Source organism: Eretmochelys imbricata, chromosome 6 (genome assembly GCF_965152235.1).
Source record: "Eretmochelys imbricata isolate rEreImb1 chromosome 6, rEreImb1.hap1, whole genome shotgun sequence".
Taxonomy (NCBI): domain Eukaryota; kingdom Metazoa; phylum Chordata; order Testudines; family Cheloniidae; genus Eretmochelys; species Eretmochelys imbricata.
The window spans coordinates 11416210-11444051 of NC_135577.1; the positions used below are offsets into that span (position 1 = coordinate 11416210).

At 56.3% G+C, this 27842-nt stretch overlaps 1 protein-coding gene across 1 annotated transcript; it reads left to right on the top strand.

Moving 5' to 3' along the window:
- Window positions 1-1182: 1182 nt before the first annotated feature.
- Window positions 1183-26841, top strand: GRK2 (G protein-coupled receptor kinase 2). Its single transcript, XM_077820817.1, has 21 exons — window positions 1183-1893; window positions 9219-9295; window positions 10850-10923; window positions 11133-11234; window positions 11717-11791; window positions 12290-12351; window positions 12721-12772; window positions 15071-15162; window positions 15718-15817; window positions 16356-16434; window positions 16804-16934; window positions 20294-20388; window positions 20770-20877; window positions 20992-21058; window positions 21496-21596; window positions 22000-22066; window positions 22178-22273; window positions 23732-23894; window positions 24106-24242; window positions 24347-24460; window positions 24745-26841. Exons 1-21 carry the CDS (start codon window positions 1781-1783, stop codon window positions 24907-24909), a joined length of 2070 nt encoding a protein of 689 aa, XP_077676943.1. The 5' UTR covers window positions 1183-1780; the 3' UTR covers window positions 24910-26841.
- The last annotated feature ends 1001 nt before the right edge of the window (window positions 26842-27842 follow it).

Here is a 27842-nt window from a genome sequence, read left to right on the forward strand (position 1 = left end):
ACCTAGTATTAACAAACACAGTCCAAACTTTTGTCTCACCTACCTGAGAGCCTCTGTTTGAACTGTGATCAGCGTATATAATCTACACATTTTAATTCAATGGCCAGACACGTTCTGTATGTAAGAAGAAAATTGATATGGTTTAAAAGCCTGATATTTCCAAATAAAAAATTGACCAGCTGTGCCTTTATCCTTAGATTGTAGCAATTTGGGAGGTGGATTCCAGCTTTCCATTTCACATGTGTACAACGCCTAGAACTATTTATTTGTTATCATAGTGGTGGCAGCTGTATATATTACAGATTCATAGATTTTTAAAGCCAGCAAAGACCACTGAGATCATCTAGTTTCACGTCCTGTATAACCCAGGCCAGAGCACTTCCCCCACTGCTTTCTGCATCAATCCCAGAACTGGTGCTTGAGCTAGATCTTTTGGAAAGATACCCCATCTCGGTTTAAAGACCTCAAGCAAGGGAGGAATCTACCATTTCCCTGGGTGAGTTGCTCTGGCCTCTCAAACAGAGCAGTGATTCTGGGCACTGTAAATTCACACAACTCTCACTCCGTGCCCCAATGTGCTTACAATCTCAGGGTATGAGCTCAGATAACAAGGGCACATGCCTTGAAGAAAGGGGGAGCATGGGCTGACAGACTTGATCAGTGTAGTAAGCCGTCCAGCTGCTCCCTAGCCAATTTTTTTGCAGGCATCACAGCCAAGGGGGACTCAAAGGAGGACAAAGTATAAGGGCTTTGCAGGTTTTTATGGGGCACTCCTCCCCAAAAGGGATGGATCCCTGCTCCTTTCTTGGGGGCCTCTAGATACTACTGTACGCTTTCTCCTGCTATCCCACAGGTGTGCAGGCTGATTGGCTTGTAGGTGCATGCAGGGGGCAGATAGGCACTTCCGTTGCGCATGGGTGACACCTGACACACAGGCATGCTGGAACCTTGCTTCTACCAACCTGCCCCCATTGCATGCATTGCAATCACACGAGCCTAAAATGCAGGGTGTGTGTGTGTGAGAGAGAGACAGCGAGAGTGTGACCTGGTCTCTGTGGGAGGCGAAGGCCTCACACAAAACCTCCAGAGGGCAGCGTTCAATCTTTTGCCTCCCTTTTTCAGGGCACTGTTGCTTTAAGCTGCAGCCGGAGAGAGACCCAAGCTAGCCCGTGCTGTAGCCAGTGTGGCGGCCAGGCTAGGCTGGAGGAGGCATTGCGGAACCACTCGATCCTGCCTCTCTCGCTATTTTCATGACCTAGTGATCTGACATTTTATGGGATTGTATTTTTTGCGGTGGCTTTGGCACAGGTTTCTTTCTTCCCCTCTCCTGGTACCCCCTCGGCTAGCCCTGCCCGCCGTTTGCCCAGACTCACACACAGACACAACTCAGGAAACAGAAGCAGTTGTCAAGGGGGTGGGAGATCAGCAAACCCGTAGCCGCATCCACGGCGAGGCAGGCCCGCCTCTCCTGCAAACACGCGCGGCGCCTCAGAGAGGAAGGGGAGCCGCTCGCAGAGGAGGCGAAGCTGATCAGAAATAAGGAAGAAGTGGAAGGGGCTGTCGCTGCAAGGCATCATGTGGATCTGTTGGTGAAAGGGGTGGGGGAACAACACCCCCCCTCTTCTTTCCCACCCCACCCCTCCGGCATCTAGAGGGGCAGAGAGGGGGCTCGGTCGGCAGCTGAGGCCGGAGACGCAAAAATTAATAATCTCTTAAGGTATTTAAAAAAAAGAGGAAAAAAAAAAAAAGGAAAGAAGAAGAGACAAGATTGACTGGCAAGATGGCCGACCTGGAAGCGGTGCTAGCGGATGTGAGCTACTTGATGGCTATGGAGAAAAGCAAATCCACCCCTGCAGCCCGGGCCAGCAAGAAGATCCTGTTACCTGAGCCCAGGTGAGCTGGGGGCAGGTGTGGGGCAGCCGGCTGTGCCTTGCTGGCCCTTTGGTTGGAGATGGACCTCTCCCCCAGCTCCCTGCAAGGTGTCTTGACCTAAGCAGAGTGGGCGCCCCAGGTTGGGCATGGGGAGGGTAGCAAAGTGGCATGGTTCTGTGAGTGTGTGTTGGGGGCAGCTGTGTGTTACTGGGGGAGGCTGGCACACTCTGCCTTGTTCAGGTTGTTTCTTCCTGATTGTTTCCCCCCTGTAGCCTGGATAGTTTCCCATTATTCTGTTTTCTTCCTGACTCCTGTGTCTTGCTCTCCAGTACCAGGGAGATGGGAGAGGAGGGGCTGAGTTGACCTCCCCACCCCCTTTAAAACCCAGAGACCCTTCCCCACACCACCCCCTCCTCCTTTGTATCTGTCAGTTCCCAGTACCAGGGTTGGGATCTCCCTGTGCTTGGGAGGCTCTGAAAAACAGCCCCTTTGTGCCTGACACGATCCTGGCAAATCAGATGCACTGTACCTGCCATAGGCTGATCTACACAGCTGGCGACATGCAGGCATGCATCAGACACAACCGTGCGGTAGGGCTGCACTGGCGCCTGTCTAATGGTTGGGAGACACACGCAACAGGGTTTGAGATGCAATCTGTGCTAAGGATCATCTGTGCCCAGCACCGTACTTCCAACCCCATGCTCAGTATCCATGCTTTTCATGAGCTCGTGGCACTTAACCCGTGCCTGGGGCCAGGGCAGCTTGTGGCACAGCAGACGCGTACAGTAGCATGCGTGGCACCTTTTTGGCCTTTGCTAATGCTGGGCATCAACCTGGCTTCAGGGGGAATGGGGCAGAGAAAGTCATTGAAATGCAGCTGGCCCTGGGGTGGGAGGGAAAAGCTGCAGAGCGAAGGGCTGACCCCCTCTCCTATTGCATCCGTGCCCCTATGGGCTCTGCAGTGCCTATGGTGGACAGACAGGGACACTTGGGTGTCGGAGGGGGTCATGTCAGAACTGGGCTAGGGCTTAGTGTATATAGCTGGGAAGGGAGGGAGCAGGGTTGGGTAGAGGGGAATGGATGAGTAAGGAGGAGGGTGGATGGATGGATGGGGGCAGAATCTGCCTCGCTGGGGCTGCTTTCCTGCTCTCATGGGCTGTTGATAGCACAGCACAAAGCTGGACCCATGGAGGCCCCCATCCCCACCAGTCCCTGCTCTTGAACCCCATCCCTTCCAGAAAAGAGCCCGGCCTTACGGGGGAACAGGGCTGCAGGGTGAGGGAGAGGGGAGCTCAGAGTCAGGGCTCCTCACTGAGATATTCCCCCCTTCCCCCCCGGCCACCCAGAGTAGAGGCTGTTGGCTCCAGCCCCCGAGCTCATCTCAGGCCCACAGCGCAATGGCAGACAAGCCCCAGGCTGGGCGGGGTGTGACTTGGCTTGAAGTGACACCTGTGAGTGGAGGGAAAGCCAGGGCAGCACGAGGCCTGGTACTACCTGGCAGTCACACAGGCCCAGGCCACTGGCATGGGGCTGTGGGTTTCCACCCTTGTGAGCGCATGTGTGAGAGCATCCATCCCCTGCCTGCTGAGCCCCCTCTGCTCCCATGGCCTGAGGGGAGCAGGCCCTAGGGCCAGCCAAGCTCCAGTCCCCTGTTTCCAGCTTCTCCACAGGGGCAGGTGCCCACCGGGATGGTAGGGAGACCCTTTTTAGCTAGGAGTCCCTAGAAGCACCGGGGGCTTCCTGGACTCCAGTTTTCTCTGTGCTGGGCCCATGGAGGGCAATGGCTGGATGGTGCCCCCTGCCCTGCTCCCCGGAGCCAAGCCTGTCTGACCCCAGACTCCTGCTTAACTGAAGATTCCCCCACCCCAACTACACTGCTCCCCGTCACTGTGTGAGAGCAGGGTAGGCCTTGTGGTGACTGGTCCTGTGTGCTGGGGTGCAGCGGGGGCAGGGAGGGGCCAGGCCTGTGTCCTGGGGTGCAGTGGGGGTGGGGAGGGACTAGGCCTGTGTGCTGGGGGGCATGGGGAGCAGAGGCATTTTCCGTAGCTGTGATAAGATGTCTGGGATGGTAGCCTAGGGCCCCCCCCTGTCCTGGAGAGCGGTTACAGCTGGGCCTTACCCAGTTGCCCCCTCTGGGGAGGGCTATGGGCAGAGACTGCTGCTGAGTCTCGGGCCGCAGGGAGCTGCTCCCTGCACTGCCCTACTCCTACGTGGCCCGTGAGATGGCCATCCCAGCGCTGCGTAGTGCCCTTGCTGTGGGGGATGGACCATCTTTGTGCATGGGGGAGCTTTAAGGGGTGGGGTGGGGAGGGGAATGGATCTCTGGGGGAGATGTAGTGGGGGAGGCATATCTCCTGTGTGGAGGTGACCTTGGGTTTGTAAAGTGGATGGGAGGCTGGATTAGGGGCTAGGGTCCCTCTCCCTTTGATCCCCACAATAACCTCGTCTGTGTTTTCCCTGGGAGCCTCTGGTGGCTCACACCTGGGCCAGCCCAGCCCTCATTCCCCCACATCCCACCAGCCAGGCCTGTGGGAAAGGCACTGCCAGCTGCTGCCTTGGGCCGGGATCCTGAGGGGATGGCACAGGGGGCCAGGGACTAATAGGGGCATGAGGGGCAGGGCCTGGGGTTGGGGTCTGAAGGAAGGGGCATGCCGAGCCAGCTGTGACCCCATGGGGTCAGGAACTTGGTTGAGAGGGACATGCTGCCTTATGTCCGATCTGACTGTGGTGTGGAGAAGGGGGTGCAGGGGCTTCTGTGTCACACACACACACACACACACACCCCTAACCTGCTCCCCCACCCCTGTTGGGTTCGGGTTTACACTGGCCACAGAGGTGGGGACGGGAAGGGTCAAGCCTCCTGGCCCCTAGGCACTCCTCCCCCGCCGTAGGGCCCAACCAGAGGAGTTCCTCTTTTTCGCCTGCCTCTACAGATTGATTTGGGGAGGCTAGAGAATAAAATCCTGGAGCCAGAGCCAATCAGGGAAACAGAACCCTGCGCCATGCCGGCATTGCCCACAGCAGCCATGGGCATGCAGCAAGGCACTGCCAGGTGCGTCTGGGCGGAGGTAGCAGGGGGTCATAGGCTGGGGTTGAGGGACATGGACAGAGCTCAGAGAGGAGCCCAGAGCTGGGATAGCAGAGGGGCTGCAGGGTGGGATGGAGGGGCAGCGGCAGAGCTGTGGGGGGAGCCCAGGGCTGGGCTAGCCCAGGTCTCTGGGTCGGGATTGAGGGAAGATCTGCCAGGAGATTGGCAATGACTGTGAATGACAGATCAAGCCCAGAGCTCCTGCTGCAGGGAGGTATTGAAATATCTTGACAGAGCCAGTCTTTAAGGTTCGGACTGGGGCCAGAACTGAAATGTGGCTCCCAGGGACCCACCACGCCATCGTGCCAAGGCTGAGGCCCTCCTCCATCATCAAGGGAGCCTCTGCCCCCTGGCCCAGCCTTGAGGGAGGTCCCTCCCTTTTTCCCATTGGCCTGTGGGACTAAGGAGAGTTTTTGGTTCCAAGTTTTGGTGAATTCGCCCAAGATCCTGAGACCTGGGAGGCTGGAAAGATGAGAGGTCGAGTCCCTCTGGATGCCCAGTAAGAGGGCGAGGCCAGAGGGCAGAAGTGGAGTTGATTAGGGCTAATCAGTCCTGGGGCCAGGTTTCCATTCTCTTTGGGGACATCGAGAGCAGCCTCAGGGCTTCTCCAGTACCCCGTAGGGCCTTGACACCAGCTCTGGCCACACCCTCAAAAACCCCACAGGAGCAGGTGGGGCAGAGCTGCCTCAGTCCCAGCAGAGACCTCCCTCTCCCAGGCCAAAGGAGCCCTTGGCTGCCCCAGCACGAAAGACCTGGCCCGGGCAAGCACCTGGCCCTAGTTCTTTGGCCCATGGTCTGTTAAAGAATCAGAGCACTGCTGCCCTTGGCAGGGCCAGGAGAGGATGGCACCTTCCTGGGCAGGGCTTCACTGGCCAGCAGAAAGGCCTGTAGCCATACAGGCATGTCCAGACCAGGGGCCCATCTAGCCTGGTATCCCGTCTCCGATAATGCTCACATCTGGCTGCTTCATGGGGAGGTGCAAGGAGCCTCCCAGTGGGCAGTTCTGGACCAGAGCTTTCACTTTTATCCCCTTTCCAGTAGCCACTAGGGAGCCCCAACTGCAGCCAGGGCCCTGCTGTGCCAAAAGCTGCACGGACATGTGTTGAGAGAGCCCCTGCTCCGAAGAGCTCAGTCTGCATAGACCTGGCAGACCATGCCAGGGTTGTCATCCCCGTTGTACCAATGGGGGATTCAGGCACCGAGAGACGATGGTCACATGGAGTGTCTGCCATAGAGCCAGGAATAGAATCCCAGCCCACCCTACTGTAACCTCTAGACCCCAGTCCCCCCCCAGAGCTGGGAGAGAACCCAGGAGTCCTGGCTCCGAGCCCCCCCTGCTCTAATGATGAGACCTCCACACCCTTCCCAGAGAACCCAGGAGTCCTGAACAGCTCAAGTTCTTCTCTTTGCCCTGAAAACTGTCAGGCCCTATTTGTACAGATCCCAGAGGAGGATGTTGCAAACCCCCACCCCTCCCTGTGGGTGGGAATGGAGGCAGCAGCCTCTCTCCATCTCCCCATTATCCACCTGACTTGACTTTCCTGCTGGTCTGAGATGTTCCTTGTGCCACAAGGCCTGGTGTCTTCCTGCTCAGGTCTGCTGGGTGCCAGCTGCTGTCTTGCAATGGCATTCATGCCCCTTGGGGAGCTGCCCATGGATACACTGGGCAGGTGGGATGTTCCCTAGGTTGAGATTTTGGCAGCCTGGTCAAGCATCGTAGAAGCACCAGCTGGATCCCGGTGGGGCTAAAGGACTTGGGTGGGGCTTTAAGACTTCAGGGCAGAGCTGCTGAGCCCCACAGGACTCCAGCCACTCTGACTGCCCCATGACAGAGGTCTCTGGCCCAAGCCCTGCAGGGACCGGCTGGACTGAAGGACATTACACAGCCTGCAGACCTGCCCTTGGCTGGGCTGGGCCTCGTGTTGAACTCAAGGAGCCCGTCTGGACTCAGTGGCCATGCCACTGAAAGAGGGAGTGGCTCAGGTGTTAAGCTGGGGGGCAGGAGACCTGCTTTCAATTCCTTCCTCCTCCCTGTGTGACCTTTGGCACATCACTCAGCCACTCTGTGCTTCAGTGTCCCCATCTGGAACATGAGGCTACGAGCACTTCCCTCCCTCCCAGGGACATTGGGAGGCTAAATCCATTAAAGATCACAAGGTTCTCACCTGGAGCAGCGTAGGGGCCAGATGAGCCTGAGACAGATGGAAAACAATGGAGTTACGCTGGAGACCTGGACCCAGTTCTGGCACTGCTCAAAAACAAACCATGATTGTTTCACGAACATAAATTGTTGTGCAAAAGTCAACATGGCTTCTGTAAAGGGAGATCATGTCTTACTAATGTATTAGAGTTCTTTGAGGGGGGTCAACAAACATGTGGACAAGGAGGATCTAGTGGACATAGTGTACTTAGATTTCCAGAAAGGCTTTGACAAGGTCCCTTACCAAAGGCTCTTACATAAATTAAGTTGTCATGGGATAAGAGGGAAGATAGTTTCATGGATTGAGAACTGGTTAAAAGACAGGGAACAAAGGGTAGGAATAAATGGTAAAATTTCAGAATGGGGAGGGGTAACTAGTGGTGTTCCCCAAGGCTCAGTCCTAGGACCAATCCTATTCAACTTATTCATAAATGATCTGGAGACAGGGGTAAGCAGTGAGGTGGCAAAGTTTGCAGATGATTCTAAACTGCTCAAGATAGTTAAGACCAAAGCAGACTGTAAAGAATGTCAAAAAGATCTCACAAAACTAAGTGATTGGGCAACAAAATGGTAAATGAAATTTAATGTGGATAAATGTAAAGTAATGCACATTGGAAAAAATAACCCCAACTATACATACAATATGATGGGGGCTAATTTAGCTACAACTAATCAGGAAAGAGATCTTGGAGTCATCGTGGATAGTTCTCTGAAGACGTCCATGCAGTGTGCAGCAGCAGTCAAAAAAGCAAACGGGATGTTAAGAATCATTAAAAAAGGGATAGAGAATAAGATGGAGAATATCTTATTGCCCTTATATAAATACATGGTATGCCCACATCTTGAATACTGTGTACAGATGTGTTCCCCCCATCTCAAAAAAGATACACTGGCATTAGAAAAGGTTCAAGAAAGGGCAACTAAAATGATTAGGGGTTTGGATTGGGTCCCATATGAGGAGAGATTAAAGAGGCAGGACTTTTCAGCTTGGAAAAGAGGAGACTAAGGGGGGATATGATAGAGGTCTATAAAATCATGAGTGATGTGGAGAAAGTGAAGAAGGAAAAGTTATTTACTTGTTCCCAGAATATAAGAACTAGGGGCCACCAAATGAAATTAATGGGCAGCAGGTTTAAAACAAATAAAAGGAAGTTCTTCACTGTGGAGGTTGTGAAGGCTAGGACTATAACAGGGTTTAAAAGAGAACTGGATAAATTCATGGAGGTTAAGTCCATTAGTGGCTATTAGCCAGGATGGGTAAGGAATGGTGTCCCTAGCCTCTGTTTGTCAGAGAGTGGAGATGGATGGCAGGAGAGCGATCACTTGATCATTACCTGTTAGGTTCACTCCCTCTGGGGCACCTGGCATTGGTCACTGTCGGTAGACAGGATACTGGGCTGGATGGACCTTTGGTCTGACCCAGTATGGCCATTCTTATGTTCTTATGATGTGGCCAGTTCGTGTGTCAGCGTCAAGAGGCAGCAGGGGCTAGTGAGTGGGGCTGGGTGACCTTGGGCCAGTCCCTTCCTGTCTCTGTGATTCAGTTTCTGTTCCTGGCCTTTGTCCTGTGTAGCTGGATTGGGAGATTCTAAGGGTAGAGGCTATTTCTTACAAGCGTGCACTGTGCCCGGTACAATGGGGTGCTGATCTCAACTGGGGCCTTTGGATGGCTACCTAATGGATGTGCTAGTGAGTGACTAATGCTCCCCCATGGCTGTTGTTTAAACAAACAAACAAGGAAATTCCCACCCAAAAAACTTGGTGAAGCTGCAGCTGGAGGCAGCTACTGAAGGGAGGGAAGGGTCTTAAAGGGAGCTGGAATTTAACAAACTAATAAATATTGGAAAGTCAAGGAAGGTTTGGTTCAGGGGAAAAAGCATATATTAAAATCCACAATATGGGAATGCCTGAGGCTCCGGTGGGGAGATGCCTGTTCAGATACCCCCAGGCGTATAGATGCAGAATCCAAATGGGCCCAGGTGGTTTCTACGGGGGGAGAGAACAGGAATGAGGGGTGGGTATCTCAATTAACCCCTTGTGTGCTGTGTGTCTCACCAGCATCCGCAGCGTCATGCAGAAATACCTGGAGGACCGGGGCGAAGTGACCTTTGACAAGATCTTTTCTCAGAAGATCGGTAAGTGGAGGGAGTGGGGGTGAAGTGCAGCAGGGGATGCACAGACGCACATGCAGATGTACCTATGCACATCCCCCTCCCCCCTCGCCCTTGGTATGACTGTGTGTCTGGGAGGGTTGGGATTGAGGGACAACAGCAGAGCTGTGGGAGGGAGCCCAGCGCTGGGCTAACAGGGGGCTGCGGGTTGGGATTGAGGGGCACCAATAAAGCTGGGGGGGCTCTGTGCTCACACCTGTCTCCAGGGCTGGCTGTGCTCCTCACTGAACAGCTCCAGCCCTGTGGGAGGCAAGAGACCGGCTGTGAACACGGGTGGAGGGTGTTGAAGCACAAGAGGAAATTCACCTTCCTCTTTGTGTGGCTTGGGCAGCTCCCATCCCCGCGCCTCCTCCCCACCACCCAGGCCCAGATCCCTTTCCCGGGTCTCTGGCTGGGGCAGGGGGCATGGACTGGAATGGGGAGGCGCTTGGTGAGATTTTCCAGTTGGGGGAGAATCCCAGGGTGGGGGTTGGAGGGAAGGGTCAGGTGGTGACTCCAATCAGGTGGTGAGTTGGGAGAAGGGTGGGTTTGGGATCGGAGGGGTGGGGGTGGGTTTGCTGGGTGGGTAGAGGTGTGTGGCAGGAGTGGGGGTGGGGGGAGTGTCATGTTTTGGTGCGGGATGGGAGGAGGCTGGGGTTCCCCAGTGGGTTTGGAGTTTGGGTTGGGGGTTGGGTGGGCGTTAGGAATCCAGAGTCTTCCCAGTCACTTGGGGCTTCCTGGGAGTGGAGGGTACCTGGTGGATTGGGGTCTCTTGGGCAGTGGTGTCAGGACTGGGAGAGGGGAGGAGTCCCTGGTGGGCTGGGTTTGGGATGGGGATTGGAGTCAGGGGCTGGGGTCTCTGGTGGGTGGGGATCCCTGGGGGAAGGTCAGAGATGGGGATTACCAGGGGGCTTGGAGGTAGGGGCTTCTAAGGGGCTGGGGGCCCCCGTGTTCTCTGTCTGGGCCCTCTGGCTGGCGTGGTGGGACACTTCCCCTTTCTGTCATTGGTAGCTAACGGCCTCCAGCAGGAAGCCCCTGTCACTTCCTCCCCCGCCCACGCTTGTGTTTGTGGTTTCCGTGCCAATACGCCCCATGCTCCCCTGCCTCCTCCCCCGCGCTCCCCTGCCTGCTCCACACCACCTGGCCTTTTGCCCAACTAACCCTGTCAACTGCAGCCTATCCAGCAGGGTGGGAGCTGGCAGCACCTGGAGCCATTTAACCGCAGGGCCCCCGGGGGTAGGATGGAGCCATCCGGAGAGCCTTGTGGCCCAGCCTGGCTCTGGGGAGAGGCCTGCTGCTACTGTCACCCTCTCTGGTGGTGACTACAGTAGGGGTGCTGGGCAGAAATAGCCCACTGTTGCTACCACTAGTATAGACAGGAGCTGGGTTTGAGGGAGTCAGGAGGGATTGCATGACTTGGGTGCAGGGAATGGGACATGAGGCCTTTGCCCTCTAGAGGGCACTGGCTGCTATCCAGCCCCAGGAGGTTAGGGGCTAGGTTCAGGGCTCTGGGGCCCTGACTCTCTCCCTGTTTCCCAGGGTACCTGCTGTTCCGGGATTTCTGCCTGAATCAGGTGGAGGAGGCGAAGCCGCTGGTGGAGTTCTATGAAGAGGTGAGGCCCTGGGGGGCTGACCCCCATGCCATCGTAGACACACCGGAGTTTCCCTATCCCCACCCAGCAGGAAGGGGGAAGGGTAAATTCCCACCCTGTGGGTTGTTAGGGTGGCTGCTGGAAGGCTCCCCTGCCCTCTGGGGTGTTGGGAGATCACAGCCATGGCTTTGCAGCCTGCCCCAGGGTGACACTGTGCCCCCTGTCCCCAGATTAAGAAATATGAGAAACTGGACTCGGAGGAGGATCGAGCCACCAAGAGCCGCCAGATTTTCGACCAGTACATCATGAAGGAGCTGCTGTCCTGCTCCCATGTGAGTGTGCCACCCCAGAGGGGACCCAGAAACCACCACAGACCTTGCACTGGGGGGGACCTGAAAAACTACCACAGACATTTCCTGGGGGGACTCCAGAAACCAGCACAGACCCTGCCCAGGGGGACCCCAGAAATCTCCAGAAACCCCACTCAGATGGGACCCTGAAACCATCACACCCCTTGCCTCAGAAGGGACCCCCAAGACCTCCAGGAGCTCTGCCTCATGGGTGACCCTGAAGCAGTCACAGACCCTGTCCCAGATAAGAACCCTGCACTGCTCCCCCGGCCCTCCCATCCTGGCCTGAGAGTTGGATTTCTCCTTGTTCACATAGTCCAGAGTCTCCCCTGGTGCCCCAGCCCTGCCCTGTAGGCTACCGTGGGATGGGGGTGGGGATAACCTAGACCCAGATCCACCCTGACCACCTGAGAAGGGGTGTGAGGACCACACAGGCTTTCATTGCTCCACTGCTTTCCCCACAGCCCTTCTCCAAGAGCGCCACAGAGCACGTGCAGAGCCGGCTCAGCAAGAAGCAGGTGCCACCAGACCTATTCCAGGTGTGTCTCCACCCCTCACCTTCTCCCTACTAACCCCACGGGGTCAGCCCCACGGGCCCCTCTAGGCCCGGATCCCCCCTGTGGTGTCGGTCCAACCCCACGGGCCCCTCTAGGCTAGTGCTGCACCAAATCAGTCCCATGAGTCCACCTAGCTCAATATTTCCTCCCCAGCTGCACCAGATCAGAGCAATGAGCCCCTCTAGCCTGGTCTCCTGCCCCTTCCTGATGCTGTGTGGGAGGGGGTTGCTATCGGGGAGGGTAAGGGGGGTGGGGCTGCCCTGGTGGCTGGGGAAGGGAGAGATACTAAGAAGCTCTGTCCCTCCCTCAATGCAGGGTGGGTGGGGTTGACAGTCCCCAAGAGAAGGGTTTCCCATCCCACTTGCCACTGGGGGAGGATGGGGGGAAGGAATTTCCTGGCATGGCCCATCTCACTGGGGGTGGGTGGGGTTCCCTGCTGACCCCCTCTCTTTCCCACCCTGATCCCCATGTCTCCCCCAGCCGTACATTGAGGAGATCTGCCAGAACCTGCATGGAGCCATCTTCCAGAAATTCATCGAGAGGTGAGAGGAGCCATCTTCTGTGGGGACTGGCTGGGGGCCTGGACCTGGGGGGATGTCTGTCGAGGGCTGGAGGTTCTCTTCCTGCAAGGACCTTGGCAGGTGGGGGATGGGGAGGTCTCTGCACAGGGCTGAGGGGGTCTCTCTGGTTGCGGGGATGGGCAACCTCTCTTTGCAGGGGTCTCTCTGGGATGCGGTATGGGGTGTCTCTCTGCAGGGCTATGGGGGTCTCTCTGGGTGGTCTTGCTGCAGGGCTATAGGGGCAGGGATCTCTGCATGACTGGGGTGATGTAGTCTCTGCAGGCCCGTGGGGCGGGGGGGTCCTCTCTGTGGGGGCCTCTAGTTTTTTCACCTCTTTCTGCTTTGTTGTAGCGACAAATTCACCCGCTTCTGCCAGTGGAAGAACGTGGAGCTGAACATCCATGTGAGTGTCTCCCAGGGCATAAGAACATAAGCACTGCTACAGACTAGGGACCAAGTGGCTAGGCAGCAGTTCTGCAGAAAAGGACCTAGGTGTTACAGTGGACGAGAAGCTGGATATGAGTCATCAGTGTGCCCTTGTTGCCAAGAAGGCTATTAGCATTTGGGCTGTATAGGTAGGAGCATTGCCATCAGATCGAGGGACGTGATCATTCCCCTCTATTAGGCATTGATGAGGCCTCATCTGGAGTACTGTGTCCAGTTTTGGGCCCCACACTACAAGAAGGATGTGGAAAAATTGGAAAGAGTCCAGCAGAGGGCAACAAAAATGATTAGGGGACTGGAACACATGACTTATGAGGATAGGCTGAGGGAACTGGGATTGTTTAGTCTGCGGAAGAGAAGAATGAGGGGGGATTTGGTAGCTGCTTTCAACTACCTGAAAGGGGGTTCCAAAGAGGATGGAGCTTGGCTGTTCTCAGTGGTGGCAGATGACAGAACAAGGAGTAACGGTCTCAAGTTGCAGTGGGGAAGGTTTAAGTTGGATATTAGGAAAAGCTTTTCCACTAGGAGGGTGGTGAAGCACTGAAATGGGTTACTAGGGAGGTGGTGGAATCTCCTTCTTTAGAGGTTTTTAAGGTCAGGCTTGACAAAGTCCTGGCTGGGATGATTTAGTTGGGGATTGGTCCTGCTTTGAGCAGGGGGTTGGACTAGATGACTTCCTGAGGTCCCTTCCAACCCTGATACTCTATGATAAAAACGGCCACACTGGGTCAGACCAATGGTCCATCTAGCCCAGTATCATGTCTGCAGACAGTGGCTGGTGCCAGGTGCTTCAGAGGAAATGAACAGAACAGGGCAATTATCCAGTGAGCTATCCTCTGTCATCCAGTCCCATCTTCTGGTAAACAGAGGTTTAGGGACACCCAGAGCAGAGGTTGTGTCTCTGACCGTCTTGGCTAATAACCACTGATGAACCTCTACTGTTGGCTGTCACAACATCCCCTGGCAAAGAGTTCCATGTGCTGACTGTGTGTTGTGTAAAGCACTTCCTTATCTTTGTTTTAAACCTGCTGCCTAGTAATTTCACTGGGTGACCACTGGTTCTTGTGTTATGTAAAGGGGTAAATTATGCTTCCTTATTCGCTTTCTCCACACCAGTCATTATTTAATAGGCCACCAGCATATCCCCCCTTAGTTGTCTCTTTTCTAAACTGAACAGTCCCAGTCATTTTAATCTCTTCTCATACGGAAGCTGTTTCAGACCCCTCATCATTTTTGTTGCCCTTCTCTGAACTTTTTCTAGTTCTAACATACAATTTTTGGATTGGGGCAACCAGAACTGCATGCATTATTCAAAGTGTGGGCACACCATGCATTTATAGAGTTGCAGGTTCTATCTGCAGGGAGCCTGGCCTGGGCAAGGGATGGGGCTGTAGTCCATCTTGGGGGGCTTGGCCTGGAAGGGTTGACGGTTTGTATTTGGGGGGTAGACTTGCACGGAACTGTATCCCATTTCCATGTGCCCCTTGCACGGCACAGCGAACCCCTACTGCCCCTACCCCACCTCGCAGCTCCCTATGGAGCCCCTGGGTCCCAACCTAACCCCACTGCGACCGAATCATCCCACCTCCTGGGGCTATGCTCATTGTGGGGGAGACTGTGGGGGGCAGTAGCTGTGGGCAAGGGGTCTCCTCAGCCCTGACTCACTGCGAGCTGGGGCTCCCTGGCTCGTATTGCGCGAGCCCCAACATTCAGATGCAGGTTGAGATCCAAGCCCCTCCCCCCCCCCCCGCCCCTCCAGGGCTTAGAGGGAGCATGGCACAGAGAGGAGTTTTCCCCTCAGTTCTACAATGAACGTGCTTGTGGCGGTGGGAATGGCCAGGGAACAGGTGCTGCTGTTCCGATGAATGGTTGTCATTGTGCTGTGTACTGTGCATACATGCACATGCAGAGAAAAGTTGGGCCTGCCCTCCCCCGAACATACAGTCCAGACGTAGGACGGATTATTCTCTCTGCTTTGTATCTGTGGAAACCGAGGCACAAACAGGGCCGGGGGGCAGGGGGAGTGACTTCCTCCACATCACCCAGGGAGTCAGTGGCAGAGCTGGGAACTGAATCCAGGAGTTCTAAATCTGAGGCCTTAACGCCAAGCCCAGCCTCTTGCTCCCTGCCTAGGCGTGGTGTGCCCTGAGAGCCCACACTGCACTGTGCGATGTGCCATGAGTTTGCAGCAGTACAATACAATTAATGTGTGGATTTCTCCCCACCCTCACCTGCTCTCCCGTTGCCATGGGCCCAGCTGACCATGAACGACTTCAGCGTGCATCGGATCATCGGCCGCGGCGGCTTCGGAGAGGTGTACGGTTGCCGGAAAGCGGACACGGGCAAAATGTAATTAGCCAACACCGGGGGTGGGGCTCCCGGGGAGAAGAACTGTGAGGGATATTATAGCCAGGAGATGGAGGGGTATCTGCTGGGATTCTGGGGTATTATAGCTGGAAGGTGGAGGGATATCTGCTGGGAATCCGGGGGTGAGGGAGTGTGTGTGTATTATAGCCGGGAGGTGGAGGGATATCTGCTGGGGGCCGGGGGGGTATTATAGTCGAGAGGTGGAGGGGTATCTGCTGGAGGTTGGGGGTGGATATTATAGTTGGGAGGTGGACGAATATCTGTTGGGTTTTGGAGTGGGATATATCTGCTGGGATGGGGGGTGCTGGAGCTGAGAGACACCTGTGAGAGCGAGGGAGAGTTGTTGTGGTGCAAGGGAGGATACCAGTAGTGCTGGTGTTGCCCTGGCCGGCAGAGGGATCCCTTCAATGAGGAGGAGGGTACTGTGGAAGTAGGAGAGATGAACGGATACTTGTCATTACAGAGGATACGGGGGTGAGGGAATTTGCTGTGGGAGTGGAGGGATATCAGCAGGGATTATTTTCTCTCTCGGGGCAGGTATGCCATGAAATGTCTGGACAAGAAGCGCATTAAGATGAAGCAGGGGGAGACGCTGGCCCTAAATGAGCGCATCATGCTGTCTCTCGTCAGCACCGGGGTGAGGACAGCTCTCCACACACCATGCACTGCAGCCATGGGGCCTGCCTGGCTGGGCCAGCCTTGCCACAGGGCATACAAGGGGTGGGGGGGGGGGTGTCAGAACAGGGCAAGCTTGATCTAAGGTAAAGGGGGGGGGGCCTGTGTCTGAGGACAGCAGTGGAGGCGGCTAGCACAGGGGAGGGCAGGAGTGAGTGTGTTCAGAGAATGGGGGATGCAGGCAAAGGGTGGGGAGCACATGGGGACAGGGAGCTTGAGGGGGCAACATGTAAGGGGTGGGAGCACACATAGAGAGGATTGAAGAGGGGTGGGGGCAGCACGTGGGGTAATGTGGAGGTTGGTGGGGGGCAGCATGCAGGGGAGCATGCAGTGGGGTGGGGGCAGCACGTGGGGCAGTGTGGAGGGAGGGGGAATCTGTGGGAGGGCAGTGCAAGGGGGAATGTAGAGGGCAGCGTGTGCGGGAGAAGGAGAGCCTGCGGTGGCACAGTTTGTGGGGTTCCCTTGATCGGTGGGTGACCCATCTCGACCTCTCGCCCCAGGACTGCCCCTTCATCGTGTGTATGTCCTACGCCTTCCATACCCCTGACAAACTCAGCTTCATCCTGGACCTGATGAATGGTGAGAACCCCCTGCTATCCTTGGGGGATACCCCAGCCCCCACACTGCCCACCCCTTACAATTAATAATACACCCTATCTCAAGCTAGGCGCCACTATCCGGTGCTGCACATGCTTAGTGAGATAGTGCCTGCCCTGAAGAGCTTGCTGACCACACAGGCAAAGAGTGGGAGGGGAACCGGGGCACGGAGTGGGGATGTGATTTGCCCGAGGAACCAGTGGTAGGCCTGGGGATTGAACCCAGGAGTTCTAGCGCCCAGCCTGGTGTTCTAGCCAGTAGGCCACACTGCCACCTTGTGCATGGCCCACACTGTATTTCCTGTGGGGCAGGGCCTTGTGTTGACCAGGAAGTCGGCTGTCTCTCGTGCAGGGGGCGACTTGCATTACCACCTCTCTCAGCACGGGGTCTTTTCCGAGGCCGAGATGCGCTTCTACGCTGCCGAGATCATCCTGGGCCTGGAGCACATGCACAACCGCTTCGTGGTGTACCGGGACCTCAAGGTAGCCCCACCCCCTCCCACCACGGAGGGGTGTCTCCCACCCTCCCACACCAGGACCTCAAGGTAATCCCATCCCCTCCTGGAGCCCTGCCCTATCCCACCATGGGTGTCCCCTCTTCCCACACTGGGATCTCAAGGTAACCCCTCCTCCTCCCACCACGGGTGTCCATCCTCCCACACCGGGACCTCAGTGACACGCTGGCTGGCGTTGTTCACGACCTCAGGGCAGAGACCCATGGGGGCGGGGGTGTTCTATAATTATGTTTCACCAACCCCATAAACAACTGTGAACTCCTAAAGCACTATACCAGTCTTACCATGGAGTCACAGCCAGTCACCTTGGGCATGCCAGTCTATATTGCCGCCAGGCCAGCTGGACTTAGTGATGATTCGTTGCTATACACCAAAGCTCACAAAATATTCAGGTTGCTTCTAGTCCCGAGAGATCAGACACTTCCCCCGAAGTCAATCTGTACCTCAGATCTCACACCAAAGACAACGCCTGTAGCCAGTCCTATAGTAAACAAACTAAGGATATATTAACTAGGAAAAAGAAATGAGCAATTTACTTACAGATTAAAGCAGGCAAACATGTATACACCAATGAGTTGCAGTCTATGGTTCCAAAAGCTGACAGAGATGTAGTAGGTTTCAGAGTAACAGCCGTGTTAGTCTGTATTCGCAAAAAGAAAAGGAGTCCTTGTGGCACCTTAGAGACTAACCAATTTATTTGAGCATGAGCTTTCGTGAGCTACAGCTCACTTCATCGGATGCATACCGTGGAAACTGCAGCAGACTTTATATATACACAGAGAATATGAAACAATACCTCCTCCCACCCCACTGTCCTGCTGGTAATAGCTTATCTAAAGTGAGCATCAGGTTAGGCCATTTCCAGCACAAATCCAGGTTTTCTCACCCTCCACCCCCCCACACAAATTCACTCTCCTGCTGGTGATAGCCCATCCAAAGTGACAACTCTTTACACAATGTGTATGATAATGAAGTTAGGCCATTTCCTGCACAAATCCAGGTTCTCTCACTCCCTCACCCCCCTCCAAAAATCCACCCCCATACACACACAGACTCACTCTCCTGCTGGTAATAGCTCATCCAAACTGACCACTCTCCAAGTTTAAAACCAAGTTAAACCAGAACATCTGGGGGGGGGGGGGGGTAGGAAAAAACAAGAGGAAATAGGCTACCTTGCATAATGACTTAGCCACTCCCAGTCTCTATTTAAGCCTAAATTAATAGTATCCAATTTGCAAATGAATTCCAATTCAGCAGTTTCTCGCTGGAGTCTGGATTTGAAGTTTCTTTGTTTTAAGATAGCGACCTTCATGTCTGTGATTGCGTGACCAGAGAGATTGAAGTGTTCTCCGACTGGTTTATGAATGTTATAATTCTTGACATCTGATTTGTGTCCATTTATTCTTTTACGTAGAGACTGTCCAGTTTGACCAATGTACATGGCAGAGGGGCATTGCTGGCACATGGTGGCATAAATCACATTGGTGGATGTGCAGGTGAACGAGCCTCTGATAGTGTGGCTGATGTTATTAGGCCCTGTGATGGTGTCCCCTGAATAGATATGTGGGCACAATTGGCAACGGGCTTTGTTGCAAGGATAAGTTCCTGGGTTAGTGGTTCTGTTGTGTGGTATGTGGTTGTTGGTGAGTATTTGCTTCAGGTTGCGGGGCTGTCTGTAGGCCAGGACTGGCCTGTCTCCCAAGATTTGTGAGAGTGTTGGGTCATCCTTTAGGATAGGTTGTAGATCCTTAATAATGCGTTGGAGGGGTTTTAGTTGGGGGCTGAAGGTGACGGCTAGTGGAGTTCTGTTATTTTCTTTGTTAGGCCTGTCCTGTAGTAGGTAACTTCTGGGAACTCTTCTGGCTCTATCAATCTGTTTCTTTACTTCCGCAGGTGGGTATTGTAGTTGTAAGAAAGCTTGACAGAGATCTTGTAGGTGTTTGTCTCTGTCTGAGGGGTTGGAGCAAATGCGGTTGTATCGCAGAGCTTGGCTGTAGACGATGGATCGTGTGGTGTAGTCAGGGTGAAAGCTGGAGGCATGCAGGTAGGAATAGCGGTCAGTAGGTTTCCGGTATAGGGTGGTGTTTATGTGACCATTGTTTATTAGCACTGTAGTGTCCAGGAAGTGGATCTCTTGTGTGGACTGGACCAGGCTGAGGTTGGTGGTGGGATGGAAATTGTTGAAATCATGGTGGAATTCTTCAAGGGCTTCTTTTCCATGGGTCCAGATGATGAAGATGTCATCAATATAGCGCAAGTAGAGTAGGGGCTTTAGGGGACGAGAGCTGAGGAAGCGTTGTTCTAAATCAGCCATAAAAATGTTGGCATACTGTGGGGCCATGCGGGTAATCTGTCAGCTCTGAATGTCTTTTAGGGCTAACCCAGGTTGACCCTGGGGATCTCTGCTTCTGTTTCCTGGCTCCAGTCCTGTGAGAGGCCAAACAGCAAAGAGATCAAAAATTTTCATGTCTTCTATGTTTATTTTCTTCTTCCAGAATTCAAGCTGATGGGACAAGCCTTTTGCACATAGCCTGTGCAGGGGCAAGTAGCAGTCTTTGTATTGTGATGTCCCACAGTGGGCCATTTAGTTTTGATAGCCCTTCCCGATGGGCAAGAGGTAATGCCTTTCATAGAGATTTAGCATTTTGCACTAGGCAAAGTTTTGTTCTTGTCTGGTGAGTGACATAGTTCAGAGCAAACATGTTAGAGCTCTATAGCAAACACTTAAGTTTCACCTAACAACGTGGGATACCGACATTATAAGTAGGGTTAATACATGTAGTAATGTACAAGCGTTTCATGAAATCTAAATACATTGTTGTAAGTCTGACACGTCTGACCCATACTGACACACAGGTGAGCTGGACAGGTTTCCAGCAATGAATATGTCTATGCTCGGCTGAGGCCCAAAGCCTTGGCAATAGCTGGCACCTGGTTTGCCAACATCACACCCTCCTCCTCCTCCTCCTCCCACATCTGGACCTTAAGGTAAACTCACCCCTTCCACCACAGGGTTCCACCATGCCAGGGCCTCAGGGTAACCCTGTCTGCTCCCTCCTGGGGTTCCTACCTGCTCAGCCCCCTTGGGGGGTGGTGCTTGGAGATCTTGGGATGAGAGCAGAGCCCCCATTCCAGGACCCCACCTCCATGGGTAGTAAAGTTAAGGGGAGAAGGGCAGGAGTGAGGGACTGGCTTTGCCCAGCTCCCACCTGCTGGCTTCCCTCCCATTCACAGAGCATTTCAGATGCTGCACTTCCCCTCCATCCCCACCCTGGGTCTCCCCATCCCATCACCCTGGCTCATGGGGCTGCTCTTCTCTCTCTGCAGCCAGCAAATATCCTGCTGGACGAGTTCGGTCACGTCAGGATCTCGGACCTGGGACTGGCTTGTGATTTCTCAAAGAAGAAGCCTCATGCCAGTGTGTGAGTGTCCAGGAGCTCCCTTCATAGTCAGTGCCCCCACCCTGCTCCCTACGAGTGCCCCCATCTGGGAGAGGCTGGGGCTAGAGTAGCCAGGAGTGCCTCCCAAAGCCAGTGCCCCCACTCTGCTCACTGTAGCGCTCCCTTCTGGGAGAGGCTGGGGCTGGAGTAGCTGGGAACGCCCTTCACAGCCAGTATTCCTGTCCCGCCCTCTACAGCGCCCCCTGCTGGGAGAGGCTGGGTGTGTAGTGGTTCTGTGATGGCTCTTTGACGCCCCCTGCAGGGAGAGTGGGGCACTGCAGCTCCTGGGCTGGCCATGGCTCTGTTGTACTCTGACCCCCTTCTCTGTCTGTCTATCTCTCTCTCCCCCCACATGCCCCACAGTGGCACGCATGGGTACATGGCGCCGGAGGTGCTGCAGAAGGGTGTGGCTTATGACAGCAGTGCCGACTGGTTCTCTCTGGGCTGCATGCTCTTCAAGTTGCTGAGGGGGTGAGTGAGCAAGCAAGCTTGGGGGAGGGAGGGGGCGCATGTGGGACAGAGGCACCCGTGGGGCAGGGGTATGGCATGGGCAGCATCTAACCACCCTCTCCCCTCCCATCACAGGCACAGCCCCTTCCGGCAGCACAAGACCAAGGACAAGCATGAGATCGACCGCATGACCCTGACCATGGTGAGTGGGGGATCTCCGGTGGGGGGAATCAGGCGCAAACAGGATCTCTGCTCTCCTCAGGGCTGCGCGGAGAGGGGCCCTGACCCATCTGTCGGTCCAGGCCAGGAACAGCCCTGCTTTTCAGCTCTGAGCCCATTGTACCTGCCGCCCGTCCCACTCGTCCTCAGCCAGGGCCCTGTCTAGCCCAGCCATACACACCCAACTCCATGGACCCGAGTCTGGCCCTGCCCTCCAGCCCCTGAGCAGAGTGGAGCTCCAGTGTGGCTGTGTGGATGAGACTGCCCCTGCAGGCTGGGATTGTGTGCGTGTACACAGCTGACCCGTGCTGGCTAGGTTTGGAACCGCAGTGTCCCTCCAGCCCCAGGAAGGGTCTGCCTAGCTCCCAGGGCTGGGGATTGGCCCCTCCCCATAAAATAATCCTATCCCCACCCCCACAGCCTGTAGAGTTGCCCGACTCCTTCTCGCCTCAACTGCGCTCCCTGCTGGAAGGGCTGCTCCAGAGAGACGTCAACCGGAGGCTGGGCTGCATGGGACATGGGTGAGTCTGTGACTGGGGAGCAGGGGGGTTATGCCACATCCTGGGGTGGCACTGGGACCCAGCAAGCATGTGGCAGGAGCCAGCCCAGGAAGGATGGGTGCATTGGGCTACCATCCCCCAACTGGAAGAGATCCATCCTTCAGCCTGAGTGGTGCTGTTTGCATAGGACCTTCAGATATACAGTCACTGTGTTATTAGAACAGGTAGCTCTGGAGTTCCCCCTGCTGGTGTGGCAGCACCATCTCTCTCTGCCTATACCCCCATGCTCCAGTCCTGCCCCTGCTAGAATTGGACCCCTTGGCTCCAGCATAGGTTGCTGCATCCTTTGCCCCTCATGTGGGCAGCCAGAGGGACCCTAAGGCCAGCTCTGCTGATTCACCCCACCCCTGGTCTTCCTCCCCAGGGCACAAGAGGTGAAGGAGGATCCTTTCTTCCAGAGCCTGGACTGGCAGATGGTTTTCCTGCAGAAGGTAAGTGGGGTGGGTAGGGAGAGTAGCTGGGTAAGGAGAGGGACAGGGGCATGTGGCGGGTGCTGCTGTCCTGTCCCCCCAGATTCTCTAACGCCTCCCCTGACCCCGCAGTACCCACCGCCCCTGATCCCGCCACGTGGGGAGGTGAACGCGGCTGACGCCTTCGACATCGGGTCTTTCGATGAAGAGGACACAAAAGGGATCAAGGTACCAGAGGGACCTCATGGGGGTTAGCGCCGCTCCCCTGGCTGGAAAGGGCAGGGCAGGGCTGGGCCATGCAGGCTCCTCCCCCTCCCTGGTACAGGCTCCCATCCCCTCTCCCAGCACAAGCCCTGAGTTTGAGCATTCCCAGTGCAATGCGCAGGGACTCTGGTCATTAGGGCTTAGTGGGGCTCAGCTCCAACAGTAGCACAGGTGTACAGTGGGGCTGGGGTCCCTCAGGGCACAGTGCCAGCTGCTGCCATTGGAGGGCGCCCCTAATGTGGCTTGGGGGCTGCAGGACACCCAGCTGCCCCTGTGGGAATTCTGACACTGTAGGCAGCAGAGGGAGGAGGCCCTGAGTGGGGTTATGGCATCACACAGTCCCAGCAGCATGGGGAGTGGATCTCAGCTTAGGGGGATGGATCTGTGGGGGTGTCTCTGAGTGGGGGGGGAGGGAGGGGTGGGTCTCACCCCCCATCACCCCACCCAGGGTGTCTCTGAGCGGGTGAGTGGGAACCAGGGGTGGGTCTTGGTATGGGGGGTGTGTGGGAGTGGGTAGGAGGCATGGGTCACAGCCTGGAGTGGGACACACACACTCTCTCTCTCTCTCTCTCTCTCTGTGTGAGGGGTGTTTCTGAGTAAGGGGAAGAGAGGTGGGGTTCAGCCTGTGGGTGTCTGAGCTGGGAGAGGTTGCCTAAGCAGTGGGTGGGTGGGGCATGTTGGAGGATCTCAGGGAGGAGGGGACAGGGCTGAGGCTGGAGTCGCTTGGGGTTGGCAGCAGGAACTGGCTGGTGCTGGGATGGAGCTAGGAGGGGTCGCAGGGAAGCATATGCAGCATGCCCCACCTGAGTTTCCTCTAAGCTGTGTGGCTGCCTATTAAGCCCCATGTAGGGGCTCAGGGCTGTGGTGGGGAGGGCTGCCTCTCCCCCAGCATGGACCTGCCCTGGACTTGCTGAGGCTGGGGTAGAGGCGTCTAGCCCCAATCCAGCCCGGTACGGACCTGCCGCGGCTGGGGGAGAGGCGCCTCTCCCTCCACAGCCCAGATGCTGCTGCAGGGAGAGAGAGAGCTGAGGGGGGTCCTCTCTCCATGCTGTAGCCACCAGGCAGCCTGCACCCCAAACCCCTCAGCCCTGGCCCTTCACCTGTCTGTCCCCCCGTACCCCAATCCTCTGACCCAGCCCCACCACATGAGTTTTGTTATGTGCACCAATATTCATTCTGCACATGCGTGGGAAAAATTAGAGGGGGAACACTGCCCCCCACCCGGCCCTTTACTCTCTCAGGAGCCCCAGTTCCCAACTGTGGAGGGAGAGGAGGCCCCTTCACCTTGCCACCAGCCTCCCACCACCCAGCCCTTCCCCCAGAGAGCTTGATGCCAGGAGAGGGTGTGGGGGATACCCAGTCACCTGGGTTGGGGGAGCTCCCAGCTGCCCACGCACCTGCCGTCTTTCTGTCCGTTCCCAGCTGTTGGATAGCGACCAGGAGTTGTACCGCAACTTCCCGCTCACCATCTCAGAGCGCTGGCAGCAGGAGGTGACGGAGACGGTCTTCGACGCTGTCAATGCTGAGACTGACAAGCTGGAGGCCCGCAAGAAGGCCAAGAACAAGCAGCTGGGCCACGAGGAGGGTGAGTGGGGGGAGCCCCCTCCCCACGGTGCCCCCTGCTGGGAGATGCCTACTATAGCTGGCCCCCACTCCCCACAGTGACCTTGTTGGGAGATCCATCCTCCACCATGGCCTCCCCTGCTCTCTACAGTGTCCCCTGCAGGCACTTCCCTGTGTGTTGATGGCTGGCTGGTGCTGCGATCTGACTCTCTCTCTGTCTCTCCCCGGCACAGACTACGCCCTGGGCAAGGACTGCATCATGCACGGCTACATGTCTAAGATGGGCAACCCCTTCCTGACGCCATGGCAGCGGCGATACTTCTACCTGTTCCCCAACCGGCTGGAGTGGCGAGGGGAGGGCGAGTCCCCGGTAGGGAGCTGAGGGCAGGGCCTGGGGCATTGGGGAGGGGGATTCTTGGTGGGGGGGATGAGCCATGGTCTCTCTCTGACCCCCTGGCGCTCTGTCCTCTGCAGCAATCCCTGCTCACCATGGAGGAGATCCAATCCGTGGAGGACACTCAGATCAAGGAGCGCAAATGCATCCTCCTCAAGACTCGGGAGCACAGGCAGCTCATCCTGCAGTGTGATGTGAGTGTGCCCCAGCACCCCCCTCTACTGCACAGGGCTGCTCGATGTGTCTGCTCCGCCCCCTCCCCCCTCCGGTTGTCTGCTCCCTAGGGCTGCTCCTTCCACGTCTTAGGCTCCCCTGGTTAATAATGCATCCTTTTTGTGACCTCTGACCCCTCCGTGTTGCTCCTGTGGCTGACCCCACCCCTGACTGTGACCTCTGACCCCTCCGTGGTGCCCCTGGCCATCACCTCTGACCCCTCCATGGTGCTCCCGTGCTAACCCCACCTTGTCACCCGGCACAGAGCGACCCTGAGCTGGTGCAGTGGAAGAAGGAGCTGCGCGACGCCTACCACGAGGCCCAGCAGCTGCTGCAGCGGGTGCCCAAGATGAAGAACAAGCCGCGCTCGCCCATAGTGGAGCTCAGCAAGGTGCCGCTGCTGCAGCGCTCCAGTGCCAATGGCCTCTGACCCCCACGCCCCCCTTTTTCCCCCGGCTTTAATTTATTGGGTTGGGTTTTACTCGCACCCCCAGCGGAACCGTAACTGTTAATTTGCTGATCCTTGTGACTCCCGCCCTGCCCCCTACTGGAGGGGGTGGGGCATCTGGAGGGGGTGGGGCAGACTCCGCCCTCTCCCTATTTGGGGATGGTTCCTACATTCTGGATCCATTTCTCCCCTCCTTCCCATCTCAGCTCATGGGGCAGGGGCCATGCTGGCCCTGCCCCCAGCAGGATGCGGGATGCGGGGATCACAGGGAGGAACTTCCTCTTTGGCACTTAACTTCCTCCTTTCTCTCTCCATTATCAAATCGTTGCTGGTGCTGGAGAGCTCTGGGGGGGGGTGGGGCATGGCCCAGATCCCTGGCACACTGGAGGGCTCTGTCAGCGGGGGGGTTATGGCCCAGGGTATGCCCTTCCCAGCCTGTAGAATGCAGTGAGTATTGGCGAGTAGGGGACTGACCTTGCCTCCCGCCCCTTCTCCATGGGTTACCAGCTCTTACTGGAAGGGAATCCAGCCCCAGCAATGCTGTCCCATGGCCGAGGACCTACAGTGCCATCTGAGAGCCTTGGGGCTCAGGATTGGTCCTGCTTTGAGCAGGGGGTTGGACTAGATGACCTCCTGAGGACCCTTCCAACCCTGATATTCTACGATTGGCCAGGGACCCAAAGGGGTGGGGGCTGGGTGTGGGAGGAGCTTCACTGCCTGGCAGGATCAGGCCGGGGTGGGAGGGGGGACCACCGATTCCAAGAGGAAGAGTTACATTAGGAATGAACAATGAATTATCTAATGGAGGCAAATACCTTCCCCCCACCGCACCCCTTCCCCCGGCAGCCTCTGCCCATGCCGACAGCCCCAGCCCTGGGCTCCTGCCCCCACTGTGCCAATGCCCCTCAGTTCTGACCCCACAGCCCCACCCTCCCCGCTATTGCATTGCTAGGATGCCTGCCTCCCAGGGTATTTATAATAAACTGTGCTATATAGCAAGATGCCAGTCCCTGCCCTGGCAGACACGGGCAACTCGTTTCACCCATGAGTGATGCCAAACCCAAACCCAGGTCTGTGCAGGTGGAACTGCCCCCGTTGTGCCACGTCTCTGCCCTCCCAAGGAGACAGGCGCTTTGCTGGGCCCTAGCCTTAGGGGCACCTGGGCCTTGTGCCAAAGGAGAAGGAAGAGTTGCCTGATGCCAGTGCTGTCCGGCTGGCTGGGGTGGGGGCTGAGCTTTGCGGGGGGAGGGGGGCGGTTGTTGCTCAGCTAGCCGGAGGGCCAGTGCCAACACCAAGTGCTGTGTGTCTGAGTCCGAGGACGGCCAATGTAAATATGTCTGTGCTATGGAGCCCCTGTGCCCAGGGGTGCTGGCCCTGCTGCCCCCTCCCATCCATAGCCCCCTGTATTATTGCTCCAGCCAGACCCCCCAGTTCCTCTCCCCTCCCCCACTCAGTGTTATAACACCTCCCCCCCTGGGGCAGGGGGCTCTTGGGGTGACTTAACCCTGGGTCCCTTTCCATCCCCTCCATGGCGGGGTAGGAGAGAGGGCAGGGTATGGGGGGAACATTTGGCAAGGAGACTGGGGGACAGGTCTCCCTTCCCCTGTTCCCGCATATCTCCATGGTCTCCCAGCCCCCAACCGCATGCGAACCTGGCTGTGCTGCATGCGCCCCCCTCCCCCGCCCCGTGTGATGAGTTCTGCCCGTTCTGCCAATGGCTCTTTTTTTCCCCCTTGGGGAGTGATTTCCTTGGGGGGGGAGGTTGCCCCTCCCCCCTCGCAGTGTCTGTAAATATTGGTTTCTGGACCGTCTCTTCTCGGGGTTAATTTTTTGGCCGAGTTTTGAATGTGATTTTAACGAGTGGAGAAGAAAAAAAGACAACTGAGTTTTATAATAAAAAAGTGAAAAAACGGGGCTCTGCCTGTGGCAGCCAGTCCATGGGACGGGCTGGGCTGGGGTGACTCAGAGCCAGTGTCCCCACCCCTTCTGGCAGCCTCCTAGACAGGGGTCACTTGGGATCCTGTTCCATGGGGGTGGTACACAATGGGGGGGCTCAGCTGGGAGACTCTGGGCCTTGGGGGGCAGCAAGAGTTGTTGGGGGATCCTGGGCCACAGGGTTGTACATGGATGGGGGTATATGCTAGGGGATCCTGTGCTTTCGATCTTGAGCCGCAGCTCCCCCAGCTCTGCCAATACATCCTCTCCCCCTGTCAGTTTCGGTTCCCCTCTGCTGGGCCTTGTGGCTGTATCAAAGCCACCCCCTCAAGGCAGCTGTTTCTGGGCTACAGGAGCAAACCCCTGCCTACCCGATGTGGGCCCTGCTCCTAGTCCTAGAAAAGGGTCCCTGGTCCTCGCAAAGAGCTCTGCGTTCCTGCTGGGAAGGCTCAAAGTCAGTGGGTCCCAGGGACAGTCCCTCTGTGCCCAGTATCCCTCCCCCAGCATCCCAGAGCCAGCTCCACCCTGGTTTTCAAACCCCTCAGTGGCTAATGAACTGGCAGTGAACTGTTCCCATGGCTCATGCCTGGCTGGAATGGGAACTGCAGGGCTGTGTGTCAGAGATCCTATGCTGCTCCCCACCATTGGAGATTCTCCCTGTTCTCCCCAAGCCCCAGGCCTGTGTTCGGTTTCAGAAGCTGCTGGGCCCTTGTCCTGCCACTATTTCCTCCTGAGGGATTCGCTTCAAGGCAAACAGTGGCTCCAAGATGCTGAATGGGGGAGGGACGTTCCAGCTGAGAGGTGGATTTAACCAGCTGTAATAGAACAAGAAAACAACCAGGCAGTGTTATCCCCTACTCCAGCGCTGGCAGTAGACAGGCAGGGCTGGCACTAGGAGGTGCTGTGCTGTGCTGAAGGGAGCAGGGTGGGGACTCAGTTGAGGGCATTTTGTCCCCTTGCAGTCAGTGCTGACCCCAAAG